This window comes from Enoplosus armatus, chromosome 6 (assembly GCF_043641665.1).
Source record: "Enoplosus armatus isolate fEnoArm2 chromosome 6, fEnoArm2.hap1, whole genome shotgun sequence".
NCBI lineage: Eukaryota > Metazoa > Chordata > Actinopteri > Centrarchiformes > Enoplosidae > Enoplosus > Enoplosus armatus.
In genome coordinates this window covers 3318788-3338380 of record NC_092185.1, presented here as the reverse complement: position 1 = coordinate 3338380, position 19593 = coordinate 3318788, and the positions used below count along the sequence as shown (strand labels likewise).

Sequence of the window (19593 nt, the reverse complement as noted above, 5' to 3'; positions counted from 1 at the left end):
AAAGAAGCAAGAATATTTTGTATATAATTCACTTTATTTTTTTTTTACCTTGATGCTATTTGGGGGCATATGCTGCATGAAATATAGCAATTGAAATGATATAGGTTTTTCATTTGAGATGTAATTGTCTTCTCTCCCTTTGCCTGTTAGATGAAGGATCAGGATTACTCTGTTGCCTACAACTTCGTTGGGGAAATTGGTGTAAAGCATGCTAAAATCGGTTAGTGCACAGATAAAGTTTGGTAGTCTAAATGTTTCATATGTTTAAGTTTCAATTAACAAACAGCAAATTGTTTACATTGTTGATTATGTCTTCTATACTGTAGAAAAGGAACTCCTTGCCAAGGTGTCAAGGTTGGAACAAGAGCGCAAGGTAACACTTTTCAGCATCTGTCTGTCTATATACTGTATGTTACTCATTAATCTACTGAGGTGTACATTTTTATCACTGGGATGAATGCTAGTGCCAATGTAAATGTGAAAAAAGCGCATTCATGTGTCTGACTAGAAATCCCCTTTCATGCTGCTGTACTTCCGGCACCAGTGCCAGATCTTTTAGCCAATCATAGAGTGTAACCCTGGCTACAAAAGGATTGGTTCTGGTGACCACTGAATGACAGTAGCTAAGAAGATTACAGCTAATTCCTTGCATGCTCACAGCCGTTGCTTCTAGTTTGAACTTGATTATTATTTTCATTTTTTAAGTTTTGTATGTAATCAGAATTTGCACTCCCACAGTTTGCCTTGCAAAGAGAAAGCTAACCCTTGTCTAAGACTTGTTAATGACAGTGTCTGCGTATATTAGTGTTGCGAACAGATTGAGGTGATGCGAGACTAAGAGGTTTCTTGGTGGGGGTTGTTTGGGTGTTTGTATATCTTGTTTCCGGTCCATGCGGCTCAGCTCTCCGGCACAGGGCCAGACACCCGCTTTCTGAGAGATGAGATTCGGCAGCTCGAGACCCAGCTGGAGCAGAGGGAGAAGGAGTTGACCCAGTTAAAGAAAGAAATGGGCAAGGAAAAGAAAAACAACGAGGAGGTATTAGCACAGTACCCATAGTTCCCATACATAGCATAGAACTATGGAGTCAGTATTGAGTCCTTGGATGACCTACAAATGTTCATTAGTTAGCACACACTGTGTTGACATTGTGCTGATATGTCCTTTTATGTACATGCTGTTGAAGACACAGTTTTTTGTCCTTTCGTGTTGTCCATTGAAAGAGATTGTGCCGGTGGATTTTATGGAACTGCATATATTTATATAATTTCATGTTTTCACCAAGAATTTTAAACTAATTCCTTAAAAAAACAAAATCTAGACATTCATTATGAATAGTTAATATTTAATATAGTTAATAAGTTAATACACTGGAGCAACACTATTGCCAAGTACAAATGTAAAATATGTTTGTTGTGGATCTGGTGTGTTAAATTCGCAGTCTTTTTTTGTTTTCTTAGTTGGTTGTGCGAGCAGAGGAGGCTGAGGATGAGGTCAAGAAGCTGAAAAGAGAGGTATGTGGCAGCTGGCACTACGTCATACAGATCATAAAGATCTTTTCATTTATCACTTCATCCTCCATCTATTCTTACTTAATATAAAACTTGTGTAGTCTCGTGTGCTCTGCCATCATTTGTGTATGTGCCTTTTCAAAAGTCATCATTTCTTTTCATCTCTTTCTATTCCATTGTCATAGATAAAAAAACTTAAAAAGAAGGTAAGAAATATAGGTAGTGAAGTAAAATTAGTTGTCACTTATTCAAAATAAGTAAATAAATATGCGTTTGATAGTATTGTAGTTGTTTATAGGTACAAGTGAGCCAGTATATGTAGTACACGTTTTAAAAATTTCTCTATAAATGGTCACTTATTGTTCATGAATTACTGCTGTAGAATTGTTATTACATTATTTTGCTTCAGCTTTTTATAGAACTCCGTAAAAGGTTTGAGTGTAAGGTGTGAAAGTTTGAAAATAAGTACAAGATAAAGTAACAGAGAGGTAGGTAGGAACACGATACAAATAACAAATAAAATGACATTATACAGTCTACACAGTACTTCAGTACTTTACTCTAGACTCTAGTGTGCATAAATGAAGTGTGCTGTATGTATAAAACCAGTAGTGTTCAATTCAAGTTTTAACTAATATGGTATATTTTGTAGTAGTAGCAGTAGTAGTAGAGTGTATTTGAAATATATATTTAAATGAACCTGCCATAAAGAAATTTTCCCAGCATTTGGACATTGATGGAAAACTTGTGATATTTTTGTTATCTATTAATCTGGCTCGTGTTTTCTTAATTAAAAGGTTAATAGGCCTTTAACATGCCTATCACAAGTTCCCATAGCTCAAGGCGATGTCTTCAAAATAGCTTGTTTTTTCAAATGAACAGTCAGAAACCTCAAAATACTCAGTTTACCATCATATAAGACAAAACAATAGGTAATCCTCATTTTTGAGAAGCTGAAACCGGAGAATGTTTGCATTTTGGCATGAAAAATGGCTGAAAGAAGTATTAGATTAGCAAAACACAGAACACTGGATCCGGTTCCTTTTCTGAGACTAATTCTGTCCTTCCTGAACCACAACAGAATGAGCAGCTCCAGCAGGATGTGGACTTCTATCGAGGAGAGCTGGACCAGAAAGAGCCGGCCCCATCCAGAGACGAGAATGCTGAGACCCAGAGGAAGCTCAACTCGGCCAACCGCCAACTCTATCAGTGCTTGGAAGACCTTCAGGTGCTTTGAAATCTATTTGTCTACTATACCATCTGGTGAATGAAGTAACAGGCCATTATTTGGCAAGCCTGGCAATAGCACCATGCTTTAGTCTTTGAGAAATATAGAAAAACCCCTGGCGAAGGAAAAACACTAAGTTTGTGTACTGCCGAACACAAGATCAGTGTTGTTTTCAATTAATAATTTAACTTTTTACTACTTACTTTTATGGCTTTCATCTATTTTCATTACCTTCTCTTTTAATGGCTGATTTATAGCAAAGTATGCAACCACAAATCAAATTTATTATATTATTTTGGGTCCATTAGCGAGCGGAGGATGAAAACTTACACCTGAAGACACAGAACGAGCAGATGCAGAAAAGCCTGGAGGAGTCGGTGAAGGAGATGGAGAAGATGACAGATGAGTACAACAAAATGAAGATTGTTGTACAGCAGACGGACTCCATTATGGACCAGCTCAGGAAAGAGAGGGATCATGCAAAGCTCCAAGTAAAGACCCTCCTCAATTAACTACTTTTTTATTTTGTGTTCTGTTCCCACCCTAAATCTGTGGGTGGTCTGTAAAATATATTTTCATGCTGAGATGAGTTACCAGACACCATTTATCATTAGGTACTGAACTGGGTTATCATCAAAAAGACTTGAATGTTGAAGCTGTTTTTACTTTGTGATATTGTGTGCAAGATACTGAATCCTGCCTGTGTGTGTGTTTAATGTGCAGGTCAGAGAGTTGACAGATAAGATTCACAACATGACTGAAGAGGATGACCCAATTATGGCAGCAGTCAATGCCAAAGTGGAGGAGTGGAAGGTGGGTGTTAATCAAATGTCAGCAACTCTCAACAAGGCACCTCTTTTCTGTTTTTGTCTTTAAGCCAGATTTACTTCAAAGATATGTGCTATAGAGCAAGAGAGAAGAAATAAAAGTAACCACGTAGCAAATTATAACGCGTTATAGCCTTTTTTGACTCGTCGTGGAACCCAGACACGTTTTTTATGAACTCAGAAACATAACTTTTGTTCTGCAGGAACCGGAGTCAAAATTTAGTTCCTGAAACAAAAAGTCCCTGTTGTGGGGGGAGCACTTTCTGAAGGCCCAGGAACTATCTGGGTGAAGTTTGTCACGGATTACGTGAACCCGTGCACACGATTTACCAACTACTCGAACAAGAGAAGCAGGAGTACAATAGCATCATGTACTAAACCAAATATAAAACTATGAAACACTCAGCAGATTGTAGCTACTTTGGAGACAGGTATTTCGGCATTTTCAGTCTACTTTTCCACCTCTGCACACCTCCTTTACAATATCCATTAAAACATCACAGACACACAGTAAACTACAAAGACCAGCACTGTTTCTCTTGTTTCAAACAAAACCTCCATTTTTTTAGTCCGTTATTTGAATAGTAGGTAGGAGTGCAAATAGGAATATGTAGAAGGGACTTCTGGTGCTCATTATGCTTCTTTAGTCTTTGTTGAACTATTCTGCAGGACCATCATGAGCCTTCCATTGTGCTGACATGATCTTTTCTTCACGCAGAGAGTGCTCTCTGCGAAGGACGAAGACATTTTGGTGTACCAGCAGATGATCCGCGATCTGAGGGAAAAGCTGCGTTCAGCCCAGTTGGACTTGGACAAAAGCAACATTATTGCCTTGCAGCAGGTCTGTTCCAAAGCACAATTTAGATATTATTCAAAGTCACAATAATGGACAAGTTACATTTGCATTAGTTGCTTGAGCATTCAAAGTCAGGTTGGAAAAAGAAAGTTAACCCTTGGTTTTATTAACTGGTTAAACCTTTTTTTTTTTACGACAGTGACCTCAACTAAATGTTTCCTGCGTGTGTTGATCATATGTCCGCTGGCCAGGAAGAAGTTTGATTATATCGATATTTTTTGGAATTTCGTGAATGGCTCTCTTCAATTCATGTTACTGAATATTACTTTTATTATGTTTGTAATTAGTTTTCACTGTGTTTAGGGGCATTTTTGTGTTATATCTCCCAACTATTGGGATCTATTAAGCAAGAGATGACTGACAGCTGCCCCTGAAACGTATTATAAAAATGAAATTAGAAATATAAAAAATGTTTTTATGTATGTTCGTTTTGCTTTATTTGTAATATTATTCTGGCTTTTCTGCAACCAACTTTGTCTCAGTAACATAGTAGAACATTCAGGTTGCCAGTTTGAGATGTGCAATGTCCTCAATTTATTTTAAGGGAGAACCGCGCTTTCCTCCATGGTGCCCTTCCATGAGCATCATTATCGGCTTATATTTTATTTATTGGTGAGACATACATCGCGACCTCAGTGATGTTCAGATATTTAGACAGGTCTTAAACTGTAACCCAAGGGTTCTCTTCCACCTTTTTAAACCTTTTTTTGCCATTTACTCTGAAAGCACATGTGAATGAGAGGTGGTTCACATCAGTTTGTGAAGAGATTAGTGTCAGTAACCAATATTTGTCTCGTGTTAAGTACAGAACATAGCACATTTAACCATTCCAACTCACTGATGGGAAAATCTGACTTTTAGCTTTTTTAGAGGTCATTTGTGAAGGGGTTCACGCACTATTTCCTATTTGGATTTTTGATATTGAGATTATTTAATGAATCGGAAAACAATTATTTTAGTGTTATTAGTTTACATAGAGTGTATTTGTCTATTATAGTGACTTTGATAAGATCAGACCACATTTTATGCCTGAATTATGCATAAATGTTGGTAATTCCAAAGGGCTCACCTTCTTTTTCTTGGCACTTTTTTGTAGACTGTCGTTTTCCTACTTTCTGCTTTCTTTCTTTGCCTTGGCATGTTTTATCAATCTGTCCTCCCTTCCATCTCTCTATCGCTTCCCTGGGCCAGGTCATATATGAGCTCTGCACTGTAAGTTTCATCTGTCATGTGCCTCTTATCGTCCTGTTGCTTTGTCACACTTGGCCCATGCCAATTCTCTCCGTATTTATTCCAATATATCATATGTGCTGCCTGAGCATGCCTCTTATCCTCAGCCTCCCCTAGTTTTATTTTCATGAATTTCCTTAATGATGATTCAGTGTGCTATAGCTGTGTTTAATCTTACACATACATTTTTCTCTTTTAAACTGTTGGTGAATGCCCTAAAGGCCGTCCAAGACAGAGATAATCAAATCAAGTTGCTGAGTGAGCAGGTGGAGCAGTATACAGGGGAAATGGAAAGGCACACCCTGCTTATTGAGGAGCTAAAGACATCCACAAAGAAAGAACGAGGTGGGTGGATCACAGTTTAAGATTCCTAACTGAACACCTTCACACCAAAGACAATTGTGATGCACTTCTGTTCTGTCAACTGACTACAAAACACTTTCATCAGCCTTTCTTCTCTCACTCGTGGACTACATGCATTTGTAGTAATAATGTAAAGGCAAAGAAATTAGCCTCAGTCACCAGTTAAATGCTGCTGTCACACAAATGTCACACTCCAAAAAGAGAAAAAATATAGACAAACAGTTGAATTAGCCTCAGAAAATAATAAAGTGGTCGAAAGGTACAGAAATTACAAGCTTTGGACAGGTTACTTAAGGTAATCTGTATTTTCAATGAATGCACAGGGACATAAAGATGAGAAAAATCCCTCATTGTGGGTTGAGGACTTTTTGTTGTCCGTCTTCTTCAAGTGGCTATTTAAAGCTGCAAAAATCTGTGTTTTTATATTAACAGTGAATGATGATGTGATGTGAAAGGGATAACTTCTAGTGACAAGCCCACAGAGAATTATTGCCCAACTCTGTTGTTCCCCTGATTTTAGCGTCTTTCAGTTCATTGTTTTGGTTTTATGGCCAACAACTGAACTGTTTGGGTCAGTTGCGCGTCTCTAATTGGCCTGTTTTCGCCAGCAGCATGCAGCTGTTTTCAGCGAAAAAGCTTTTAAAAGCTTAAGAGCCAGATATTTCCCTAAGGGGTTGTTGGAAACCAAAACAGAGCAAAGATGAGAGTGAATACTAATGTTTCTCCGTGCCTGCTGGATGTGTACATAGGCAATTGTTTGCAAACTTATCAGGGTGATGTCAGTGTTGTGTTCGACAGCTTGTTCTCCTCCCTCCAAGTGGTCAAAACAAATGTAATAAAAGCTGCTTTAATAGATTTTAATAGTTTTGTTAAAGGTACAAGTTTAGCATTTGATAAAAGTTAGCAGTAGTACCACCCTAAAATTCTAGTTTAGCTATTACTCAACCCGCATGTCAGTGAATTCAATCTCAGCCTTCTGCCAAAATAAGTATAAATTATAGCTTATGAGCTATCTTCTGTCTTGTGGCTATTAAACGCAGGTGAACATGAGTCAAGTATGTAAGTCTGGTAGAGGAACTGGTAAATTCTGACTGCGATCACATGATGCTCACTTTTGTCTCCAGTTAAAGAAAGCGTTTCCTTTTCTTGTCCAAGGCCCACCATCGGCCACACAGCAGAGAAAGATGGAAGAGCTGAAGTCCAAGCTGGAAGCTGCAGAGACCAGAGCAGTGGAAGCAGAGCGGATGTTTAAACTTGCAGAAGCTCATGCTGAGGAAAAAGACAAAGCACTCATTGAGGCTTCAAACCGCTTGAGCCAGTACGAGTCTGTGAGTCTACAAATACCCTCTCTTTCCCCTTGTTTTTTTTTTACTTTCGGCTTACATCAAAGAACTTTTAAATCCAAATCAAATGAATCGAGACTTCAATTCCCAGAAGCAAAGCTTATGTTTTTTTTCCTGTCCATCCTCACTTTTAATAGAGACATTGAAATGACTGTGACTGTGGTGTGATCAACATGCTTTTTGGGTCTACAAGCTAAGTGCTTGTCTTTCACCATGTCTAATCACATCCTGATTTCCCCAAAAGGCGTACAAGTTGAAAAACAAGGAAACAAAAAGTGAGACAGTAACTACAGCAGTTCTTCTTCTGCATTACAGGGCACTTATGGCCTGGAAGCAGCCATTGTGGAGATCAAAGAGTGTAAAAATCAAATTAGAGTGAGAGATCGTGAGGCAGAGGCCATGACCAAAGAGATCAACCAGCTTGAGATGAGAATCAATGACCTCATGGACGAAAATGAGGATTTCCGAGAAAAACTAGGTCCGATTTTTTTCTTTCAATTTTTACTGTTCCCATCTGTCAGTCTATTTAGACAACACTGACTGACCTGGAGTTGTGAAATTAATTTTACTTTTGTTTATTTCTGTCTTTTTCATGACTCCCAAGGTCTGGGACCAAAGCAGGAAGTGAATCTGACAGAGTTCAGGCGAGCCAAAGATTTCAGACAACGGCAGTACAAAGCAGAAAACCAAGTTCTCACCAAAGAGGTAAAGTGCAATTACAAAGGTTATAACCACTGCTTTTATAACCACTATGTTGTCTGAGCACCTCTCAACTCACTGCTTGATTTCGTTCTAGATTGAACGACTTGAAGAGGAGAGATTGGAGCTAAAGAAACAAATTAGACGCATGGTGAAGGAAAGAGGTGACACAAAAATCCTGGAATTAAGTAACAGCAATTATTGTAGTGACATTCTTTTGCCATTTTATCCCCCAAGAGGTGTTTGATATTGTATCTCTGTATATCTCAGACAAAACTTCTACCGCCTGATGAGGGCACATTGAAGGACATCATTTGTAACTCAAAACGTTGTTTCTGATTTTGTCTGAGCTTCGAGGGGTTAATGCCTATCACTGATTTGTACAACTGCCACCTATTTTCTTAACTTGTATTCATATGCACTGTTGTTTGACAAATGTCTGCAATGCAGTACATTGATTCACCCAAATTACACAAAAGCATTTTCTTTCAATTATATCTGGTGGTATCTAATCATGTTAATATTTGTGGCTTTTGAGATATTAACCTTAGAACTTTGGCCTCCACCTCAATAAAATGGAGTGCAAAAGAATTTTGTTTGTTTTCGCATTGAGCTGTTTCTTAAATCTTAGTAACAATTAGCTGTGTTTACAGGGATCCCACAGTCAAGCTTGCTGCTGGAGGAGGATGTCAGGCCCAGCAGAACTGTACAGCTGCCAATTAAACAAAGCAGCACTTACGCAGATGAAGAGATCCGATGCAAAGTAAGCTCCTGGCTAATGACGTCATTCCATAAACCACAGAATTAATTACATTTTAGAGCTGATTGCAATTGCTATCCACAGTACAGTGGTTTTTAGTTTTATAACCAATAATATTCACCCCAAAGTACGTGTCATTCAGAGTATCGGTACAAATGAATTTGAGATTGCCAAATACAAGTACTAAAGAGCTGTATCTGGTTTGGTGGCCGGATAGTTGACGTCATACATCTTGCACCTGTAGCTAAAAGGTTTTCATTGTGACCTTTTCAGTGACATAAACTTTTCTTTGCAGAATGAGTACCTAGAGAAAGAGTTGAGAAATAAGGAGAGAGAGCTGGAACGTCACAAGACCCAGTTTCATGTCAAATGTAAGTACAGCCCCGCTGTCCATCTGGTTTCCATTCAAAGTACATGGACCTTTTGACAGTCAGTACCATGAGCCGTAGACGGTATGAGAACGTGCATATGAATCGTTGTTGTGTTTCACAGACTTTCTATGTGAATGAAATACATCAGAGACCACAGCTTCACTGATATTGTTCCCCCCCCCCCGTGTATTAACTCATAGTGGATGAACTGTCAAAAGTGAAAAGAGACCTGGAGGCTGCACTGAGAGATGTCCTCCAAGCCATGAGGATTAATCAAGAGACCACTCCATCTGACACTGCCATCAATATTCCCAGTCTGGAAAAGTGGGCTAATGTAAGTGTCTCCCATGCACCAAATGTGATGTTAAATGCTCATTAGTTTTTAAAGGTAGGCTAAAGTGTATCTATAGCCACAGTGGGGTTTTTTTTGTCCGTTTTAGTCCTTTTCCTTGGGACTTTCCATTTTGCAGAAGAAATCTGTCTGTTCTATTATGTTTCCTAAGACACCTAGTAAATTATCAGATATTTACTTAGACTTTGGCATTGCATCATAACATATTTATACTTGTTTTTGATTCAATAACAATGTAAACCATTGTTTAGTTTGGCTGTCAAGGCAGTAAATGTGTTTCACAATCTCTCATAAACTGTCCTGGCCTTGGTACTTTACCTGTGTCAGTTTTTGTGACGTCTTGTCTGTCTTCTGTCCTCTTGGCACTGATCAAATCTGCGTCCCCTGTGACATTTCCTTGGCTACATGAAGCTGACTGAAAAAAAAGCCTTTTTTGTTGTCTCATCCTCTGATATCGGATCTGTAATATAATAAAGTGCCAGTTGAGGACATAAATGCATTTAACGTAACTGCATTTTAATACAATATAGGATCCAACTGAGATGGTACTTTTCCTGACAGAGATGAGTGTAATGAGATGAGCATTAGTGGAAGTGGTACTAGTAGCAGATGTAGCAGTGGCAGTATTAGATATTAGCAGTTAATGGTAGTTTTAGATTGAATTTAGATCATATTTTTGTAGTCAGATTACTGTTTCATTACATTAACAGATGCAGTTTATATAGTTTATATTTATGCTTTTAGACTGTTTTTACAGTTAGATTTGCTGTTCTGAAAACACTGGGCATGCCCCCCCCCACCGCGGTATGTCAGTGTTTTTTGTCAGTTGAGGAAGCAGACAGCTTAGCAACCTAATATGCAACAAATGCGTTGAACCAGTGAGAAAGTCAAGAGTGGTCAAACTTTTGGTGGATCGTGCTGTGCAGTCACTCAGCATAAGACAATCCAATAGCAATATTTGTCATTATTTGTATTATATGTGATCTGTAGTGTCAGCAGTGTGCTGCACATTTATGTTTATGTACAACAAGTGTTAGTGAATGTTAAATCTGGGCAGTGAATATGATAGTGGTGGACCTGTTACACTGACAGGCAGCACATGAAATGATCTTTTCTATTCCACAGACTGGGTCTATTGTATATCATCAAATGTTCTTTGGGTTTGTTTTAACAGCATTCTTGCTGTGCTCATCCCCCATTTCACAGGCTGTCGATGTCAACATGAGCGGGCAGTCTGAGTCAGCCCTGTACCTGAAGTCCCAAATACATCAGTTGGTGGGGAGAAATGAAGAACTGAGGCAGGAATTGAAATCGGCCCGGGAGGAAGCAACCAGCAGCTTCAGTCATCTTGCCAGAGCCAAAGAAAAGGTACGTCCAGATTTTGTTGTGTTAAGATAAAGAGATGATGCTGTTGACTGATGATGACAGACAACGCGTTGTTTTTTCAAATCACGATATAAATTTTTCTATCGAGTCCTTTCTTGGCTATATCCCGTCCTTTGGCAAGAAAACAAAGCAGTGCTGTTCACCTTGTCAGTTTTTTTTGGCTACACATTTAAATGTGATTTGTCAAGTTGTCCAAATTTGAGCAGTTATTAAACTCAGGTTATTCAAGGCCAACTCCAAATGCTTACAGCTGTGTGTCGCAACACCTTTTTCCAAATCAACACAATAAATATCTTACATGAAAGTAGGTAACCAGGCAAACTTTTGGAAGATTTATAGAGAGAGTGGCAATGCCTGACATGCTCTTTGTCTCTGAGAGTAATTAGAGTGGAACATTTCTTTGAACAATGGGTGTCCTCTGTTTTCAACATGTGTTGCTTGTTTCATATAACCGGAGAAAGGAGGTAAACAAACTTGTGTCTCAACGTTTCAGCTTACATTCACTGTCAATATTTAAACCAATGCAACATCTCTAACAAATTATTTTGAATAGAAACCGTTTCCCAGAGCACACCCAGCAAACTGTTTGTTGGATCCCTGTTGGCTTGTTTTATATCAAAGCCTTTCCTAAAAGCGGCTGTCTTAACTCATCTCTCTCTTTTTTATTCCCTTATTAGTTTGTCTGTCTTTGGTGGACTATGTTTCACATTATCTTTATTTGAATGACACTGGTATTGAAGTGAATCACCTGATCATAATCTCCCTACAATGGCTTTTGTCCTTGCGTGAAGGACAGACTCATTGACATTTTTAGTGATACTGAAGTTGTTATCATCAAAACAAAGGTTCGACTGCCAGACACTGCTTTATATTTTATTTATCTGTGCTTGTCAGGTGAGCCAACTGGAAGGTGAAGTGGAGCTGATAAGGAAGTCAGGCAGCAGTGGAATCGTCCTGCGACCTCTGACCCTCCCAGAGGGCCTGGGGCCCAGCAGCACTGAGGTCATCAGTTCTTTGAATGAGTATGCTGTTCGACTTCTTCAGGTCAGTGTCACTGTGTTCCTAAGACCTGAATGGAAAAGCTGTAAATGAACAATATGTCTCAACATTTATAATACTTATGTTAATTAGGAGCTCAAAAACCAGGAGGAAAAAAGCAAGAAACTCGTAGGAACACTGGAGGAATACAAAGAGAAGTTTTCTGTTATTACCCACCAACAGGGACTGCTCTATAAAGAATACCTAAGGTTGGTCAACAAGAATGTTTCTTGCTGGTTTTCTAACCTCAATTGCAAAATTCAGTAAAACTGCTTTTATTGTGCTTTTGCTCAGTGATAAAGCGGAGTGGGAAAAGAAGAAAGAGACATTTACGGAGATGAAGAACAAGCTGGAGGAGCAAAAGCAGGTGGACGCTGTTAAAATCCAAGAGTTCAACGTAAGTCAGACATATAAATTTTTGAGAGGTTTATGGTACTTAAATACTGCAAAATGGACCTTCATTTATGTAGCACTTTTACCAGAAGCACTTTACAAATGTGCCTCTTGTTAACCCCCCCCCCTTGAGAGTCTAGGAGGGCCCAGATTGACTCACAGCAAGAAAGCCCCCCCCCCCACACACACACACATATGTATATGTTGAAATACATAAATGAATACATTAAATGAACATGGATGAGTCAACGAATATGAGATACATTTTGTAGAATTGTTACGGATATCCCTCTTTGCTTCACTGTACTTATCCAACCTTCTAGATTGTTTTTCCCCAAAACCTTCATGAACGATCAGTTTTATTTGAGCCCTTATCCATTTCACCCATAAGGAGCTGCTTGACACCCTTCAGAATGACCCAGAGGAAATCAGGAGACAGTTGAGCGAAGCCTTGCGCACGTTGACTGTGCTGAAGGTTAATGAGAAGAAACTGACGCGACGCTACGTCACCCTGCTGGAGCAGGAACAGCACCTCCGCAAGGAGAACAGCAAGCTGAGGGATGAGAGCAGCCACATGCAGGCCTCTGTCACCCAGAGGATGGGCTACCTGCAGAGATACAAGGTAGAGAAACAAATTTCCTCCAAAAGTTAAGATAAAATGCATAAAACTGTAAAACTGGTGCTGCTTTTCTTAAATCATTTGAATGGGAAAACACCAGATACCTCACTATCAGCTGAGGGTATACTACTTTACACTTATCTGGATAAATAGTGGCAGAAGCTGGCATATTCTTTCAGAGGTAGAGAAGATTTACCAACTGTAACTATTGGGCACGATAACATTTTAGTCACCACCTTGGTTGTAGAGACTTGGGAAATGCGCACTCAGAAATTATTTTCTTGACTCGTCTTTGACAACCAAAAGTGAACACATGAAAATCCCTTTAGCTATTGTAGTAAACATCAACCAAAATGTGAGAGTAACACCCAGATTGCCAAATACCAAGTAATTTCCTTTTATAAAAGGAAAAAAAAGGAAAAGCTGCATTTGGATTCAGCCATTATTACCACCATACAATGGCCTCTTACGGCTCTGTCATTTGTTTTGTCTGTAGGAAATGGCTGCATATAAGATAGCAGCACTGCAGAAGGCCTTGGATGATAGTGTGCCCTCATCAGACCTGGAGAGGGCTAACAAACAGTACACAGAGCTAACAGTCAAATACAGAGACATGCTACAGAGGGACAGCCGCCTGATACAGAGAACCACCAACCTTGAACATTTGGAGGTATTAAAACACATTTTCATTACACCTGCAATACTCACACCTTTATTATTTTTGGCTGTTCACTGTTTGCCTGACCATACCATATTTTTATCTTTGTTTTTTTCCATCTGTCAGAGTGAGAATGAGTCTCTTCGGGAGCAAATCTCTGCCTTGAATAAAGAATTGGAGATCACAAAGGAGAAACTGAATACTTTAGAGCAAGCATGGGACAACATCAGTTCAGTTGGTAAATTTTGATGGGAACAATCACTGCTACATGCTTAAACAGTTAATTCTGTATTATACAAAATTAATTAGTAAATTAGTATGAGACTATATGAGTTTCAACACAATTTTATAGCTTTGATTCAACACAATAAACCATTTAACTCAAGAGTTAATACCAAATTCTCATCCCAAATTGTGTTTTTTCCTTAATATCAGGAGGTGAAAATAGCATGGACAAGGCGGACAAGGCGTTGGCCAACAATGAGATGGTATCTGCCGCCAGGCGGATCACCACTCTCGAGATGAAGGAGCTGAACGAGAGGCAGAGAGCTGAGCATGCCCACAAAATGTATGAACAACTGAGAAACTCCCTTAGGCAGGTGGAAGAACGTAACTTAGAACTTGAGTCCAAGTTTGCAGAGGTAAGAGGCCAAGGAAAAGTTTTTTCACGCACTTGAGACTTGCTGTTGCTCAGGGCGTCTTGGTGACTGATTTGTAATAAATTGTGCTATGTGTAAAAGGCCATTTGGTTCACCTGGCAGACATGCAGTCTTACAGTAAAGGAGTAAATGCTTTTTTAATTTCTCTATCTCAACATTATGGTTCGTGACCCCTAGAAACAGCAATACAACTCAGCTACGTGACTCTTTTATCGCTTGTCTGTCCGTGCCAGACTCTCACCCATTTAGGCAATTTTTATTTAAAGAATCTTATGAAGTAGCGTTGCCTCGGTTTTTCCTCAGTTGACCAAGATGAATGTAGAGGCCCAGAGGGTGGAGCGGGAGCTGAGAGATGAGCTGGCAGACAGCATCAGCAAAGCTGTTAGCGATGCTGACAGAGCCAGGATTGCAGAGTTGGAGAAGGCTGAGGCTGAGCTTCGCGTCGAGGTTTCTAAGTATGTTTGACTTTGAATGTACAGGCCTGAGATTGATCATATATGCTCTCATCATGAGATTTTGTTAAAGATTACATTTGCAGTCCTCAAATGACTTTGGAAATAAATGGTTTTTAGGTCATAGCAGTGTAATGGAAAGAAAACTGTCAAATGGTTGTGAAAGATAAACCTCCTGGAAACATTTAACATTCCTTAAAAATACTTCTGTCATGCATGAGCTGACACTCACCCTTGCACTGTTGTTTATAATGCTTGTAATAAAGGAATTTAGGATCATTCTACTATCTAAATGTCAAGGTAAAGAATTAAATCTAAGTTGTTGGGGTTTTTTTGTTTGTTCTTTTGTACAGGCTTCAAGAGGTGTCTGATGTGGCCATGATGCAGGTGTCTGCTCTACAGGCCAGAAAACAGTCCAAAGAGAAAGAAGTAGAAGCTTTGAGGAGACAAATACTGGACTACCAGGTAATTTGGTGTTAAGTGTATTTTATTTTCTTAAACTTTATTGAACATAGGATGGGTTAATCATGAACTTTTCCTGTTACATTAAAATATAAAATATTATACTGGCTGACTGCTTGATAAACAGTAAATCTCTGATTCACAACTTGAGCATCTTAGATACTTCACCAAATCAGATACACTTATCTATTCACAGGCGACTTGATATTTGTCATTGTTTGTAGTATTTTGCACTGATTCATGAACGTTTTCAGGCTTTCAAATAAAAATATGGTGGAGATGTGATATGCTGCAGACAAACTGAAGTTGAACATTTGTATAATAGCTCTGCCTCTCAATATTGGAGCAGTAGAAAGTATATTGAAATGTATGAATCAAAACACAAACAACCCTGGTTGTGTAGCAGTCTGTTGCGTACATTAGTGAGTTGATTTTGATTTTAGCTGTGTGTCTTCACAATGTCATCTCTTTCCCTCAGTCACAGTCAGATGAGAAGGCCCTCATTGCAAAGCTCCACCAGCACATTGTGGCTCTGCAGCTCAGTGAGTCATCTGCTTTGGCCAAGCTGGAGGCCGCCACCTCTCACATCCAACAGCTGGAGGCCTACAAGCTGCGTGCTGAACAGCGGCTGGATGCCAGTGAGTGCACTCTGTTCCTCGCTCGCCAGGAGAGCAGAAACCGCTCCAAGCACCTACGGCAGACCATCCAGTCACTACGTCGGCAGTTTGCCGGAGCGCTGCCTCTTTCCCAGCAGGAAAAGTTCTCCGTGACCATGGTGAGCCTGCAGGAGGACAGAGCAAAAGCCCAGGAGGAGAAGAGGAAGGCCGAGGAGGAGAGGAGGAGAGCAGAGGGCAGGGCGGAAGAACTGGAACTGAGACTTCGAAGCCTGGAGGAGCTCATCGCAACACTGAAGGATGTGAAAGGGGCCCAAAAGGTCATTCTGGTTGTTTGATACAATTTGTTACCACAACTGTTTAAAAATAGTAGGATAACAACTCACAACTCAAAACCACTCCACTGTAAAACTTCAAACAGGTGACTGAGTGGCACAAGAAGATGGAAGAAGCTCGTCTGCAGGAAATGAGGAAAGGCAGGGAGCTGGTGGTCCAGAAGGAGGAGATCAGGTACCTGAGGAACCTGGTGGAAGAGCAGGAGCGAACCGTCCGCTTGCTTGAAGAGGATATTGTGCAGCAAAACATGGTGAGAGACAAACTCTTGGGACCATCTATACAAATGCTCAAAGAATTGCTGAATGCAGACAAATTTGTGCGCCACTGTGTTCAAAAGGTAAATATCATGGTAATGCAGAAAACTTCTCTCTTTACAAATGGAAAGCTTCAAGAAGAACGGCAGCTTGCTTGGGATCAGAGAGAGGTGGAGCTGGAGCGCCAACTGGACCAGTACGAGAAGCACCAGAATGAAATTCTAAGCAGTGCGGAGAAGGTGAACTATTGCTTACAGCTGCTGATGATGAAATAGCTCAAATTAACAGCAAGTGAAACATGATTATTCAGAAACAGGCTGGTTTTCTAGCTCTCTTTTAAATTCATCAAGTATAGAACTGAGCTTAGTATTACTATATTTTTGGTTGTTTTCAGTATGAGGATGGTACAGGATCCCTACCAGACCCGAGTCTACCGCTTGCTCATCAGTTAGAGTTTGCTTTGGGTAAAATCAGAGAGCATGTCCGCAGCATCTTGGACACACAGGCCACCTGCAAAAGTTTGGATGAGGTATAGTATTCAGGCCCTGTTCGTACATTGAGTATTCCTCATAAATAAAATGCATAGCGTATTGTTTGACTTCTAATTCATTCATATGCAGAAGTTGAAAGAGAAAGAAGCAGCTCTGTGGAAGGCAGAACAGAACATCGTGTCCAGGGATAAAGTGATCAATGAGCTGCGTCTTCGGCTCCCAGCTTCTGCCAACAGAGAACGCCTGCTAGCTGACCTTGCCAAGCATGAAGAGGGCCAGTCAGACAATCAGCCTGCCCTCAAGCTGGCTCAACAGACCATCAAAGACCTGCAGGGTCGACTTGACAAAAAAGAGGACGCGCTAAAGAAATACCAGAACCAGTTGGCTCAAGCCAGACAGGTACAGTGATACAAGGGAAAATACTGTAGCTTATTATATCTCTTATATTATGTCTGTTGGAGTTAGGGTTAGGGTTAGGGTTATCTCCAATGGGTTGACTTAGATTAGATATTCATTAGCAATCTCCGCAGAACTATTCAGGCCATTATGTACTACTAAGGAGTAAAAGTGTTCCTCTTCCATTTAGAAACTTGGCTTGACCGATAGAGTGAAAGCAATTACGTTTTTAGAACGTACACTTTATATACAGTGTTTCTTTGTTTCATTGAACTACACCTTGTTGATCCCAGGATCAAGAGGAGATGATAAAGAGACACCAGGAGGAGCTGAGGATGCTGCATGAGAAGTTGGACTTGCACTCGGACACCTCCCTGGACCGCTTCAAACAGACAGCGATGGTACGCATGTATCCATGTCTCTCATGACTCACAACAACATTGGTTTCAAGTCTAGTTCATGACATCAGATTCACATTAATATCCATTTCTCCTTTGAATACACAAGTCCCATGTTGTATTTCTAAGCATGCTGTACGTTACCTAACATTTCACCCATAATCATCCAATGTTTCATGGGAAAACATCCCATAGAAGATGTTCCTCTTTGAGCGCTATTTGTTTGTTTTGTTTAATGCTCCTTCCTGTTTTTTTGTCCAGGAACTGATGAAGAAGCCCACTATCAGGGTGCCGACCACCAAGCATCTGGAGCGTCTGGCTGAGTTGGAGCAGACAGTGGCTGAACAGGACATCTCGCTCTCCTCCGTCACAGAGAAGCTGAATCTGACCACCGCTGAGCTGGAGCGACAGAGGGCCGCCATGGAAACACAGGCTAAGAAACATGCTGACAAGATGTCAAAGTGATTATACCTATTAAACCAGATTCCCTGACATTTTTTCTGAATTTGACCCTGTGGTCATCTGTGAAGATTATATTAAAGCAGAATCAGAAACCTTTATGTTTCCTTTATCTCTAGCGTAGTTGTTTAAGTGAGTATATTAACGTAGCATTGATGCAAATATTATCAGCAATGAATATAATTTTAATATTTTTTTTTGGACCTAAATCTAAACCTTGTTTTTACAAATTTTCCAAAGTATCTTTATAACTTGGGGCTCACATTAAGTCCACCGTTAACTTCCTTGGAACACTGACAGCATGAAACATGTTGAGAATTGATTAGACTAATATGATTGCATTGCTTTCTTTCTAACCTCGATTCACACTGATGATCTTTGTGGTATTTTGGTAAATTTAGTGAACCCCAGAGGAATAATCGCATATTCAAGCTGTAAGTGTGAAATGCACTAGCAGTAACGCAACTTTAGGCACTTTGCTAATTGGGATCTCAGCCAGGATTATGTGTGAAAAGCTTTATAGTAATGTAGAGGACATGAAGTACAAGAACAACAGGTCAACGTCTGGGCCAGGGCACAGCTCAGCGTAGGTACCCTGAAAAAGTCCCTAAATAAATGTTCTAAATTGAAGGCCTTTAATGATTTAAAATATCTCAAAAAGCATCATTCAAGGGTTTTCTAAATGAACTGCACCTGAAATGCACATACTATAGAACAGGTTTCATAATAGGTTCCACATTCTCTGCTTTTTGTTGTGGATTATGGAGTATTGGGATTGATTATTTCACTCAGTGTAAACACCAACAAAGAGATAGAACAAGCTGATACTGTCGGAATACGTGGAATAAGATTTTTAACACCTTAAAGCCACTTAAGGGGAAATTCAAGGTACTGGATGTTAAGGGGTTAAACGTTGAATAAAAAGCAGCTACAGTAAAGCAGATTAAAGAAGGCTCTCAAGAGTTCAGTAGTTCATGGGGACATAGGCATTTCAGCCACACGAGAACCCATTGACATGACTGAGGGTAGGCAAAGTATTATGAATACTTATTTAACACCATTACAAACGACAGCCTCTCAAAGGATAAGTTGGTTTAACATCTCTCAAGCCTCTTACATTAGGTTTGACTTGGTAGGAAGGTGTGCCTATTAAACTGGCAACTCAGTGCTCAGAAATCCGGTGGCCATAATTGATTTATGCAAGAAAGAAGCAGTAGAATTAGTCATTGGTGTTTTGTAGCCAACCTGGTTGAAGTGCTTACTGAAATAGAAGTACATAAATGTTAAAACAAACTGATAACTAAGCTTAATTTCCCCGTGTGACACAACTTTCACTATGTGTGTCAAATATCTCCCTGCTTGGTAGAAACGTTGTATTACGTGTGGTTAAAATGACAACCAGGGGTAATTGCCCAGCCTGTTTGGAACCAACACTGCCCT

At 39.8% G+C, this 19593-nt stretch overlaps 1 protein-coding gene across 1 annotated transcript in view; it reads left to right on the top strand.

Moving 5' to 3' along the window:
* Positions 1-19593, top strand: part of cep290 (centrosomal protein 290) — a 32411-nt gene that overhangs the window by 708 nt on the left and 12110 nt on the right. The window contains exons 3-37 of the mRNA XM_070907128.1: positions 151-220; positions 327-373; positions 902-1036; positions 1459-1512; positions 1695-1715; positions 2591-2737; positions 3046-3228; positions 3461-3550; positions 4283-4405; positions 5612-5632; positions 5872-5995; positions 7169-7341; positions 7672-7834; positions 7961-8061; positions 8153-8219; positions 8709-8818; positions 9111-9186; positions 9387-9520; positions 10745-10906; positions 11819-11968; positions 12056-12171; positions 12257-12359; positions 12747-12977; positions 13471-13644; positions 13759-13870; positions 14068-14273; positions 14595-14746; positions 15097-15208; positions 15684-16139; positions 16241-16405; positions 16541-16648; positions 16804-16938; positions 17030-17299; positions 17590-17697; positions 17956-18155. Coding sequence (XP_070763229.1) covers positions 151-220; positions 327-373; positions 902-1036; positions 1459-1512; positions 1695-1715; positions 2591-2737; positions 3046-3228; positions 3461-3550; positions 4283-4405; positions 5612-5632; positions 5872-5995; positions 7169-7341; positions 7672-7834; positions 7961-8061; positions 8153-8219; positions 8709-8818; positions 9111-9186; positions 9387-9520; positions 10745-10906; positions 11819-11968; positions 12056-12171; positions 12257-12359; positions 12747-12977; positions 13471-13644; positions 13759-13870; positions 14068-14273; positions 14595-14746; positions 15097-15208; positions 15684-16139; positions 16241-16405; positions 16541-16648; positions 16804-16938; positions 17030-17299; positions 17590-17697; positions 17956-18155 — 4799 coding nt within the window. The remainder of the gene's footprint in view (positions 1-150; positions 221-326; positions 374-901; positions 1037-1458; positions 1513-1694; positions 1716-2590; positions 2738-3045; positions 3229-3460; positions 3551-4282; positions 4406-5611; positions 5633-5871; positions 5996-7168; positions 7342-7671; positions 7835-7960; positions 8062-8152; positions 8220-8708; positions 8819-9110; positions 9187-9386; positions 9521-10744; positions 10907-11818; positions 11969-12055; positions 12172-12256; positions 12360-12746; positions 12978-13470; positions 13645-13758; positions 13871-14067; positions 14274-14594; positions 14747-15096; positions 15209-15683; positions 16140-16240; positions 16406-16540; positions 16649-16803; positions 16939-17029; positions 17300-17589; positions 17698-17955; positions 18156-19593) is intronic.